The sequence below is a fragment of the Penaeus chinensis genome, chromosome 5, assembly GCF_019202785.1.
Source record: "Penaeus chinensis breed Huanghai No. 1 chromosome 5, ASM1920278v2, whole genome shotgun sequence".
Classification (NCBI taxonomy): domain Eukaryota; kingdom Metazoa; phylum Arthropoda; class Malacostraca; order Decapoda; family Penaeidae; genus Penaeus; species Penaeus chinensis.
The window spans coordinates 13,731,387-13,743,886 of record NC_061823.1 but is presented as its reverse complement, the minus strand read 5'-3'; the positions used below and the strand labels follow the sequence as shown (position 1 = coordinate 13,743,886).

Below are 12,500 nucleotides of genomic sequence, written 5' to 3'. Positions count from 1 at the left end.
AAACCTACAGTTTGTATTCCATCTAATGTAGGATAAAAATGTAAACTATGATTTTTTAATGATCTGCTCACCACAAACAATATGTGTGTGCAGAGCAATTGTAGTTGCCTCTGAGCCTTATGGTTCTTTGGCCTTAACTTCAACAAATGCTCTCCTCATATTTTCTGACACTAAACAACATAAAATGGTCCTTACTTATAAATAGCCTGTTATTTAGGAGGAGTTTTCTTGGATTAATTATTATAGATGTATTGAATGCCCAGAAATTAGTTTCCCAATAGGTGGCTCTTTTCTAGAAAATGCACAGCAGTTTAAAGAAATGCCTCAGTTTATTTTTTACCTGTGAAGGATGAATGTTAATGCAAGTATTATTTCAACATCAAGTAACATTTTAGCCAACTCACAGCAGGGGCCCCCAGTGCCATACCGAACATTTCAGGGTGCATGCAGAGTCAGCTGCTTGAGTGAAAAATCATAAGCAAGGGAAACATAGAATAGAATTTCCCTGCCCTCAATGCTCTTGACTGTGGGATAGACAGTGTTGTAGGTACTGAGGTTAAAAAGACACCTACTTTTGAGAAGCTATTTCTCCTTAACAAATGCATTTGCAAGAAATGCACAGCAAATCTTTACAGTACAGACACAGTCACCAGAAACTAAGTCATGAAATCTGTCCAACAATTTTAGTTGCCATGACTGGGCATGCCTGAAGGAAGGGATGTCAACATCCTCAGGAAACATGGTCTCCTACTCGGTTTGCACAGCAAGATAGAACTGAAAGTCGAGAGCACCAAATAGACTTAGGCCATGAGCAGTGCTTTCCATGATTTTTTTTCCTTTATTTGTAGCATTACTGTCCCTGTCTGCAGATTATTTCTTGTAAAGATGACTACTTTTTGTCCTCTATAAGAATATGACCTTCAATTTGCCATACCATGCATACCATAAAGATTAACTGTGTGTACAACTTAGAGCAGAAGATGTCATCCCAGCATGGGGGGTGGTCTGCCATGATGTGTGAGTTTGGTAATTTTCAGTTTGTGCAGGAAATGTTGTGGATGAAGTGTTCTAGATTTCATGTTTATTGATTTCCTACACTGTTTCCCATGAAAGTTTGATTGTCATACGTTATGACTGTACTATGTTCTAATTTGTAGATGTGGAACATTACTGGTTTCACTGTGGGTGGGATTTAAATATATTTTGACATGCAAAGTTGGAGTGAGATAGAACAGATTGATTGGTTAGTTGAAATGTAATGTTATATGGGATTAGATTTTACTTATTATGTAGACTCTTCTTTAATTGCAATTTGTAACTGGAGTGTCAGACATGAAAAGTATTTTAAGATGAGCAGACTTCTTAATTTAATGCATTATTAATCATGTTGGCATTGATATACAGTGACATGAAATAAATTTAGTCAGTTTTAAGTCGCTTCTGTGCCCTAGACAGGCAGTATTTAATTGTCTTAGTGATTAGACAGAAGAGCTACCCACTGATACCAATGAACATTGTTCCAGTGGACTGATTAGCATAGCATGTCTCTTGTCTGGATGATCATATGTTGCCCTAGGGGAACATCAGTATAACTCCTGAATTAAAAATTCAATATTCCAGGTCTCAGAAATATTAGGCTGATTTTCATAGGCACAATACACTTTTCTTTGCCCTATTTTATTTAATAGAAGTATCATGCAACTTGAAATACCTGCCCTTCCCTCACTCTCTTTTACCAGAAGTATGACAATTTTGAAGTATGAATAATTAGATAGAACTAACATATTTAAAATGTCATGTAAGTTTATATCACACATAATATAATATACATGTAAGGTGTATATAGTTTATATTATTTGTAATATAAGTTTATATATAAGTTTGTGTTACCAGTGTAACATCACTACTGTATTTCCAGGAACATGCCAAGGATATTGTGCGAGAACGAGGGCTGCAGCAAGTAACTGTAGATGACTTAGTGAAGGAGATCACTCCACAGGGAAGAGGTATGTTGAATAGAGTGTGTTTACAAAAATGTATTCAAATTTCCTGGAATCTGGTATAAAATAATAATGATTTAACTTTGGTATTTATTAAGTGAGATTTAACATTAATGTGTTGAGCAAATTGTTGAACTGCCTTGTTGATGGAAGTAAAGTTTACAGACAGAGTAGGGAAGTACTACTGGTACCTTTAGGTGTATGTCAGATGTATTGATATTTTCCATCCAAGGTGCATCAGTGGGCTCATTAACAGTCATCATATGCACCAAAACTCCAATCATAGCACTCAGTTTTACCACAGAACCATTTTCTAGGGCCTGTTTCAAAATAGATTTTTTAGGGCACAGCACCAAGCTTTCATAGTCTACCAATGGAATCAGTTACTACTTTTACAAGTCATTCAGGACAAAATGCCATTTATAATGAATGAGGATGATAGGATGGCAAAAACAAAGAACAGGTCCTCTACTTATAAATTCTTTATACCAAGATGGAATGGTTACTAAAACTGCCAGGAAAATGGCACCAAAACTACCAATACTTCAATGGTATTATTCTCTGAATACAATGACAAAAAAAGTGCTATTATAAGGCCAATGATACTATACAGACTTGTTTAGATTTCTTTGAACAAGTGCAGCTAGTAGTTTTAGATGATATTTTGTAACAGCTACAGTAATTAATGTTTTTCTATATACAAATTTTGTAGTGGAATACAATTTTCAAGTCAAGAAATATTGGCAGTACTTTTGAGCTCCAGTTACTGATGCATGTGGTATCACTTGTAAGGCTCATATATATATATATATTTTTTTTTTTCTTATTTGCAGATTTGGTTCCTGACACAGTGAAGCGGGAACTTCTAGCAGAAATAAAGAAATTCCTTGCAGCACAATCTCTATAACTATTTTTTGTGTTTATAATGATTTAGTTAGAGGTCATATCTACAGAAAATGTGTATTTGCAAATTGATCTGTTGCAAGAAACATTAGATTAGCATTTGTTTGCATTATGTTATTTTCAAGTGAACCTAAATATGTATTGCAAGGTTTGGCAAGACAATGTCATTTTGTCATGTAACACATTAATATCCAAACATATAGCATAATTTTTCATAGATGTGTAATTTTTAAAGAAAATAAAATTGTATTACCAAGTTACAGTGTACAAGGTTTGACAAGATAATGTCATTTTATCATGTAACACATTATTATCCAAACATATAACATAATTTTTCATAGATGTGTAATTTTTAAATAAAATAAAATTGTATTGCTAAGTTACAATTTACATTTTTTTTAGGGTATTGTTTCACAAATTTCGGCAAATTGTAGGAACAGTAAAACAACACAGGTTCTTTTTTCCTTTTCTTTTTAATGGATAAATTAAAGTGGTATCAGTGTACTAGGAGTTAAGAATCACCTACCCATCAGACGAACATTCATTAATTGGAGAAAAGTTTCGACCTGTCAATGAAATATAACAAATTAAATTTTAATGGATATCATTCCAAATATGATATGGAATTTAACATCAAACAAAAAAAAATATACAGTTATAGGAACTTGATGTAAAATGAGCACAGACATAAGACTATATAAATCACTAGTAACTGACAGTTAACCACATGCCGCCAGGGAAAATGAATAAAAATTGGGGAAAATGCTGTGCTCATTTTTTATATTTTTGTGAAATGTCTCTGCACATAGATGGCTCTGATAGTGCTGAGTCATAAAGGAGTCAATTAGTAGACCTTGTGACCTTACCTCATTTCACCTTCCTTGAACTAGCGGGAAAAACATAATTTTTACTAGTGCTATGAATATCGAGGGTGTTATTTTTATAATAAATATTATAATTACTATAATGTTATAAACATTAGTAACAGCAAAATAAGATAATGTAAAATATTTTCAGAAATCAATGAAAAGGGTGAACGGGCAAGACAGGCAGTACTCATAATTGACTCATTGGTGACTTGGTACAAGTGTAGCCACCTATGCATAAAAACAATTAAACAAGTAAACTACCAGTGGTCATGGCATGTACATACATGCTATGCCCATCGGCATTGGTTTAACGCACAGAAAGTTTTCCCACATTGCACTAATAAGCTAACATAACTTTTGCCTTTATAAAATCTTAATATTTGAAGATCACAGAAATTTATCACACAAAATATGGGTTATACATTATCTGCCAAAATAGAACACTAGCCTAATCTACAGAAACCTTGCATCTTAAATAATATCACAATTGATAAGTTCCTTGATCACAATATTGCATTTAGAATTTCACAACATACAGAAAACAAACCAAAATATTGCTTGGAATGGTAATGAAAGCACACAAGATTCATAATGTCCCCTGAAAACACTGTTAATAATATATATTACTTAAAAAATGACACTCACTTCAATGGCTCCACTGGCTTGATCCTTGGTCCTAGTAGCCCAGTACATGTCATCTTACCACTGGTACACTGGCCCTGTAAGCTGAATGTATACGATATTCTAGGAAGGCATGAAAAACACTCAATGATGTAAATTACATTGCTCGTATTTTATGAATTATATCATAATTAGATTTCCAAATCCTATTAAATACAACTTGACAATCCAGTCTTGAATATACATACCATAAAATGTTCAAAACTCACTGAAACTGCACAAAATCTTGAATGTTATTTTCTGACCAACTACTAAAATACTCTTCTTCCTGCCTGCTCACTGAGAGAGAACAATGCTCTCATAAACAAAAGACCTTTGAGATGTGCATCATAGAAAAAGTAAATGCAATTTCTTGTTCCTGAAAATTTTCCAAATAAAATGTTTATATTCATGATAATGGTTAATGGTTAATGGTTAAAAGCAAAATAAATGTGCTAGACATCTAAGGTCATGTAGCACTATAGTTAATATTAGTGAAGAAGGGTGGTTGGGTTAGTGATTAGTTGTTAAAGCTGGGTTAAGGAATTGGTGAGTGAATGGGTTAGGGTAGGATAAGGTAATGTAAAGGGTTAGATTAAATGAAGGATATATATGCGTTTGAGGAAGGAAAACAGGTTGTCAAAGCAGAAAGTGTAGATTCTGTAAGGATGTCTGATAAGTTGGGATGTCTATGTAGGGAGGATAGGTGGGAGAAAGTAGAGGTACGGGCTGCTTCATAACGTGGGCATGACAATAAAATATGGTTAATGGTTAACGGTTAAAAGCAAAATAAATGTGCTAGACATCTAAGGTCATGTAGCACTATAGTAAATGGTAGTGAAGGGTGGTTGAGTTAGTGATTAGTTGTCAAAGTTGGGCAAAGGAATTGACGAGTAAATGGGTTAAGGTTGGGTAAGGTAATGTATAGGGGTTAGATCAAGTGAAGGATGTACATGTATTTGAGGAATGAAAACAGGTTGTCAAAGCAGAAAGTGTGAGTTGTGGGAGGGATCACGAAAAATCGGTCCCATTTGGCTGGGCTATAGATTATTTAAGAATTTTGTAGAGATGGGGGTAGTAGAAGGACGGGGGCATGTGGAAGAGGGAGTAGTGTTGAGGGAGGTAGTGTTATGGGGAGGTGGACAATAAGGTTGTAAGGTAGTAATAAGGGAGGATGGGGTAGTTGATGAAGAAGGTTGTGGGGGTATAGTTGTTGAAGTTGAGCATGTTGGGAGTAGAAATGTCTCCTGGGGTGTTGATTAGGGTGGATACTGTACTAGTCGGCATTGAGGAGGGGGGTATTAGTTGTAGTGTTCAGAGCCGTGGTCAAAGGAGAGCCTGGGGTCAGGGAATCAGGCGAGTTTGAATTGGTGGAGCTATTTGATGAAGAGGCAAGCCTCATTGCCTCTAATAATGATATGGTTAATGGTTATTCATTGTTGGCCATGATAAGCCTGGAGTATGTTGGGGAGAGAAACGGTCCACCCCTCATGGTCGCTTGAGGGGTAAGGGCTAGACAACTAAAGCAGGGGAATACCTTGCCCATGGCTCCCTCAGGCCGTTCAGGACTGGCACAAAGTCAGCCTTTCATCCTTTCAGCACGGCTCTCACACCTTGGGAAGTGGATAGTAGAAGGGGTTGGTGAAGGGACAGAAAGGAAAAGGTAGGAGGGGGAAAAAAAGACCATGCAAAATTTGTTGAGTCGAGGGCTGAGTCCCAAGGTTGGGGAGTTCCCCAGCATTGGGTCCCAATCTCCGCCTCCTAAGCCCCCCCACGACAACAACGGGCAAGGGATTGGGGGGGACAATAGAATATGTGGGACTGAAAGAGTGTGTTAGACGGGTGTGGCCAATGCGTAAGCCGGCGAGAGCCGTCTCCCGTCTGTTCCGATGGAATAGAGCTGACCCGGAGGAGATTGACAGTTTTACACTATGTTATTTGTTAGTGTGGAGACTTGACCAAAAAGATTGCCATCGATTATACAAAAAGGTCTTAAAGTGTGGGTAATAATCCGTGGCTGGGATATGTGAGAAACGTGGTTGGTTTGATGTGGACATAGCAGCGTAGCGTGCTAGAGTATCTGCCTGTTAATTGCCGGGGATTCCAACATGGCTGGGTACCCAGCAAAATTTTATTGTTTTATGACGCGTGGACAGGTAGAACAACCAGTTCTGGATCTTACAAACAAGGGGGTTGGTCGTGTGTATTGACTTTATGAGAGTTAATGAGTTACGGGAGTCAGTAAAAATTGTATAAGAGGAAGAGGGGAGTGAGTATATGTGTTTTATGGCAAAAAGGAGTGCATAAAGTTCTGTAGTAAGGACACTGGATTCAGGAGGGAGGGGGTATTTGAAAGTACGAGTTGGGAAGATTATTGCAAAACCAGCACCGGAGGTGGTTTTGGAGCCGTCAGTGTAGACGTGAATACTGGAGGAATGAGTGGAGGCATGGTCAAGGAAATGGGTGAGAAGGACAGTAGGAGGAATATTTGATTTTGGTGGGTCAGGGTAGACAGAGGAGCAAATATGGGGGCAAGGTATAAGCCATGGAGGGACTGAATGGACAGAGAACGGGAGGGGTCGGAGATGGGGAAAAGGGGAATGGGAGAGGAGGGTGTCCATGCGAGTGGAGAAAGGAGTAGGTAAACGTGGAGAAGAAGCAAAGGTAGGAAGTAGGGATCGTGGGATAGTTAGTTTAGTGAGGGGAAGTTGGTGGAATCGACCATAACATCGGAGAGAGAGAAGGGTACGGCGTCGAGAGAGAGATGGTATGCCTGATTCAGTGTACAGGCTCTCAACTGGAGAGGAGCGGAAGGCACCTAGGGCTAAGCGAAGACCACAGTGATGGATTGCATCAAGATGAGCAAGGAGAGAAGTTGAAGCAGAGGAGTAGATATGGCATCCATAATCAAGAGTAGAGAGGATCAAGGTGACATGAAGATGAAGGAGAGTTTTTCGGTCTGAGCCCCAGAAAAATGGGATAGGGTTTGTAAAATTCGGAGACGGCGGCGAACTTTTTCTTTGATGAAAAGAATATGGTCTCGCCAGGATAGTTTGGAGTCAAAAATGACGCCTAGGAATTTACCAGAGGAACGGTGTTGGAGTGGAGTGTCATACATGAAGAGTGAAGGTAGAGGACCTACAAGTGTGCGAGAGAAAAGGATGGAAAAAGATTTGGAGACAGAAAAGCGGAAGCTATGGTTTGTGGCCCAGGAGGAAACTGATGATATTGCAGATTGAAGAAATTGGTAGAGATTTGGTATGGATGTTCAAGAGGCATAGATGGTTAAATCATCAACATATAGCAATGACCGGGCTCCTGGTGGTAGAACTGAGGCAATGTCATTTACAGCAAGAAGAAATAAGGTGGTACTAAGCATACTGCCTTGTGGGACGCCTTCAATTTGAGGAAGGAAAGATGATGTGGCAGAGGCAATTTTGACCTGGAAAGTGCGTTGGGAGAGGAAAGACTTTATGAAGACACCCATGTTTCCATGTATGCCTATGGAATATGGTACCTCCATGTCATATCATATGCTTTTTCTAGGTAAAAAAAAAACATAGCTAGTACGGATTCATGGAGTGCAAATGCGGATGTAATGGTTAATGGTTAAAAGCAAAATAAATGTGCTAGACATCTAGGGTCATATAGCACTATAGTTAATGTTAGTGAAGGATGGTTGGCTTAGTGATTAGTTGTTAAAGCTGGGTTAAGGAATTGGTGAGTGAATGGGTTAGGGTCGGATGAGGTATTGTAAAGGGGTTAGATCAAGTGAAGGATATATATGCGTTTGAGGAAGGAAAACAGGTTGTCAAAGCAGAAAGTGTGAGATTCTGTAAGGATGTCTGATAAGATGGGATGTCTATGTAGGGTGGACGTGGGCATGACAATAGAATATGTGGGACTGAAAGAGGAACATTCGGAAACCGCGAATGTTCCAATGAAGGATAGTTATACTTTAGTTGATTTACTGGCAAAGATTGCAGTGCGTGTTGGAGAATTTGAAGGGGAAGGTGCTAGAGGGTGGGATAAAGAATGAGGTTGGGGAGGTGGTGTTGTATCAGGAGGGGTGTCGGGAGGTAGAGGGTCTGGGGAAGAGGGTACTTGTGACATGAGGGTTTCACGTGTGTATCCAGGAGGGAGTGGAAGGGGTAGAGGGGATAATGGGAGGGTTAATATAGGTGGAGCTGGAGTCAGGGGGAATGGGTTTTGTTGGGATGGGGTAGGAGGATTGGGTGTAGGGAGAATATGAGTAGGAGGAGGATGGATATCGGCAGTCACTTTGAGTGTGGAGGGAGCGGGAGTTGTAGAATTTGAAGGTGGATGAATATCAGTTTGGGACTCTATTATGTAGTTCTGGATATCTTCAAGAGTTTCTGTAATGGGGTTGGTTGGGGAGTTTTTTGAGATAAAGGTTTTCTTGTGAGGGGGGAAGAGAAGTCTGGTGTCTGAATAGGGACAAAGGAAGGTGGAAATGATTGTAAGGTTGGGGAAGAGGGGGTGTAACATTTATTCTGTCTGTTGCGGGTAGTACGGGGAGGGAGAGGGGATGATGTTGGGGCTGTAGTAGAGATTGGAGTGTCTGGATTTAGAATGGCAAAAGAATTTGATTGGGTAGAGATTGGAGTGTCTGGGTTTAGGATGGCAAAAGAATTTGACTGGGGAAGGTAGGAGGTAGAAGAGGGGAAGTTAGATGGAGGGGGGTTAGGTTTAGGAGAGGATGTAGGAGCTTGGGAGGTAGGGGGATTGGCAGAGTGAGCGACATTACTGGAGTAGGGGGTAAGAGAAAAGCCTCGTCAACGTGCTTCCTGTCTGGCTTCACGTAGGGTGAGTCCAAGTCTGAATCTGAGAGTTGCTACCTCAGACTCAAATTTGTAGGTGGGGCAGCCTTTATAAAATACATTATGGGGGTCGCCACAGTTTGCATATGTGCGTGATTGTGCAGAGCAGTTTGATCGAGTATGGCCAGGTTGGGCACATAGGGGGCATCTGGCTGTGGATTGGCAGTGTTTGGCTGGGTGTCCCAAACGGCAACAATTTTGGCACTGACGAGGAGGAGGTTGGTATGGTTGGACAGGTAGGGATTCCCCACCTATGTAAGCATTAAAGGGAAGATCATGTCTACGGAAAGTAATTTTGGCAACGTTAATGGATTTCTTACGATTTCCTCTGGGAGGAATGGAGTAGCATTGTACATATGTTGCATCATAGTCTGTGAGACAGGCGAGTAAATCTCCACAATCTGACCATTCTTTGTCATAGATTGGGCAATCTGTTGGGGAGATAGAAACAGTTCCGGTGCAAGTATTGAGGGTTGGATGAGGTTCTGTAGGGATGGGATTATGACATAGATCAGTTAGTTTTGTTAATGCTATAGCTTGGTTTTCAGTTGTTACTGTGACGAGACGGGAGTAGTCGGGTCGGCTACGGAAAGAGATTTTGCCTACTTGTTTTTGGAGGCATTGTTGGAAGAGGAGGGTGTTTTTAGAGTAGGGAGCTGTGGGAGAGATTACGAAAAATCGGTCCCATTTGGCTGGGCTATAGATTATTTAAGAATTTTGTAGAGGTGGGGGTAGTAGAAGTGCAGGGACGTGTGGAGGAGGGAGTAGTGTTGAGGGGGGGTAGTGTTATGGGGAGGTGGTCAATAAGCTTGTAAGGTAGTAATAAGGGGAGATGGGGTAGTTGATGAAGAAGGTTGTGGGAGTAAAGGTGTTGAAGTTGAGCATGTTGGGAGAGTAGAAATGTCTCCTGGGGGTTGGTTGTTGATTTGGGTTGACACTGTACTAGTAGGCATTGAGGAGCGGGTAGTTGTTGCAGTGTTCGGAGCCGTGGTCAAATGAGAGCTGGGATTGAGGCTATTTGATGAAGGGGCAAGCCTCATTGCCCCTAAAAGTGGGATTTCGTCTTCATTATTGGCCATGATAAGCCTGGAGTATGTTGGGGAAAAAAAACAGTCCACCCCTCAGAGTCCCCTTGAGGGGTAAGGGCCAGGTATGGCAGGGGAATACCGTGCCCATGGCTCCCGCAGGCCGTTCAGGACTGACACTAAGTCAGCCTTTCATCCTTTCAGCATGGCTCTCGCACCTTAGGAGGTGGATAGTAGAAGGGATTGGTGAAGGAACTGAAACAAAAAGTATGAGTGGAAAAAAAAAGACCATGCAAAATTAGTTGAGTCGATGGCTGAGTCCCAAGGTTGAGGAGTTCCTCATCATTGGGTCTCAGTCTCCGTCTCCTAAGCCCCCCCCTACGACAACAACGGGCAAAGGATTAGGGGGGTATTCATGATAAATAATAATAAATACCATGCTAATGATACAATGAGCCTACAAAATAGCATTTGGAAATTAGAATGAGGCAGTTTTACTGAAAAAGTTAATGCTCAAAACTTTCTAGACAACTACATTTTGTTGAGCTTGACCAGTTTCATATAATGTGATTTACTGTGGTATATAAATGGGCCAATTTTGGATTCATAAAAAAAAAAAAATAAATAAATAAATAAATAAATAAATAAAAAATAATAAAAATAAAAGGTTCTATTAAACATGCATTGATATAGTTCCCAGTTTATATTGATATGAAATAACTTTTTATTATATAATTTATATTTTTTTTTTACATTCGCTCATTTATAAGATCAAATCAAATTGTACTTTGTGTGGAGGTGCAAACTATTATGGTTTATATCACTGACCTATTTAGGTATATTACATTTTCTTGATGTACAAGAAAATGAGAAATTTGATTTATACCATTACCACTCTTCATAAATTTACTCCTGGTGAAGATTTTCTTCACAGTACTGTATGAGGTTATTGTGTGAAATAAACCTTGAACTTTCAAATTTCTTTTTGACTACCCTTTGTCTATGAAGATCTTGCCCTTTGTAGGATATCTGTTTTATGGACAGTTCACAGGCTACTTAAAGATCTGAAAACCCCTCGAGGACTTATTGTATAGGGACATGCAGTGATGTTACAAAACAATATTCATAATGACAAAATATGGTAGAGAGATAATAAGAATCACCCACTATACGCACACAAACCATCACTCGCTCCCTTTATTTCAACAAGTCTCTCTCTCTCTCCACCTCCCTACCGCCCTACCTCCCTACCTAAAAAAAAGAAATAAAAAAAGAAAGAAAGAAATAAAGAAAGAAGGAAAGGGAACATCAAAAAAAGTCTTCTGGTTTATAAGGTTTATATTTATCTTGGTTATTTACCTTGGGTTTATTATAAGAGTACATAAATCTTTGTTTTAAAGTAAGTTCTAAATTTGATCGTAAATCTAAAGAACAAAAATAATCTCCAACATATTGAAATAAAAAACAGCAAAACACTGACAAACTGGAGGAATTGCAAGTTCTCTTCTTGGCTTATATAATGATATTCTTTAGAAACAACAAATCTACAAAAGCAAAATATATAGCAAAACAGCTTCTATTTTCATGGTATGAAAGCTTTTGGGATACTTAAGTAAATATTAACAAATGCAATCTTAAGATGTTTTATCTCATAGGATGGGTAGTGACTGCAAAATTAAATTGATATTCTCCAAATGTATTATGGAGTATATCTAAGATTTAGTCCTTCACCAAACTCAAAGTGTACAAGATTTTCTATTAAACACAAAATTAATTATCTGAACAATCCAAATTTCATTGAGGACAATAATGTAAGCTAATGAATTCTGAAAATAAAATTAAACCTGAAATAAACTTACTTGTATACTAAATCAATATGAATTAACAAAGTATGGAATGTAGCTTGTCAAACTTTCTGGAAATTAATATAAACAGGCACCTGATTTTTGCCACTCTACTCATAATTTGTACTTTATCATATAATATGTATATCATGAGGCCTAGTTCACTTAGAATATACCTTTCCTATATTCTTTTACAAACTTCTTCTTACACTTAATCATCAATTCATGGTGTGATCTCAATGATTGGATACAGGTCAGCCATTTTTTTCACTTTTTAAAAAAAGGAGGCAGGAGTCGTGATTTAGGTTTTGGAGTGGAGGAGGTATGGCCCTGAGTGCAACTACCATTTTGGCAATGG

At 38.8% G+C, this 12,500-nt stretch overlaps 2 protein-coding genes across 2 annotated transcripts in view; one reads left to right on the top strand and one right to left on the bottom strand.

Annotated features, from left to right (window-relative positions):
* Positions 1 to 3,289, top strand: part of LOC125026002 (transcription and mRNA export factor ENY2-like) — a 5,199-nt gene extending 1,910 nt beyond the window's left edge. Inside the window, exons 2-3 of the mRNA XM_047614371.1 lie at positions 1,919 to 2,006; positions 2,834 to 3,289. Coding sequence (XP_047470327.1) covers positions 1,919 to 2,006; positions 2,834 to 2,907 — 162 coding nt within the window. The 3' untranslated portion in view covers positions 2,908 to 3,289. The remainder of the gene's footprint in view (positions 1 to 1,918; positions 2,007 to 2,833) is intronic.
* An 8,332-nt stretch (positions 3,290 to 11,621) lies between these two features.
* Positions 11,622 to 12,500, bottom strand: part of LOC125025828 — a 16,446-nt gene continuing 15,567 nt past the window's right edge. Inside the window, exon 7 of the mRNA XM_047614098.1 lies at positions 11,622 to 12,500. This exon is cut by the window's right edge and continues 632 nt beyond it. Coding sequence (XP_047470054.1) covers positions 12,410 to 12,500 — 91 coding nt within the window. The 3' untranslated portion in view covers positions 11,622 to 12,409.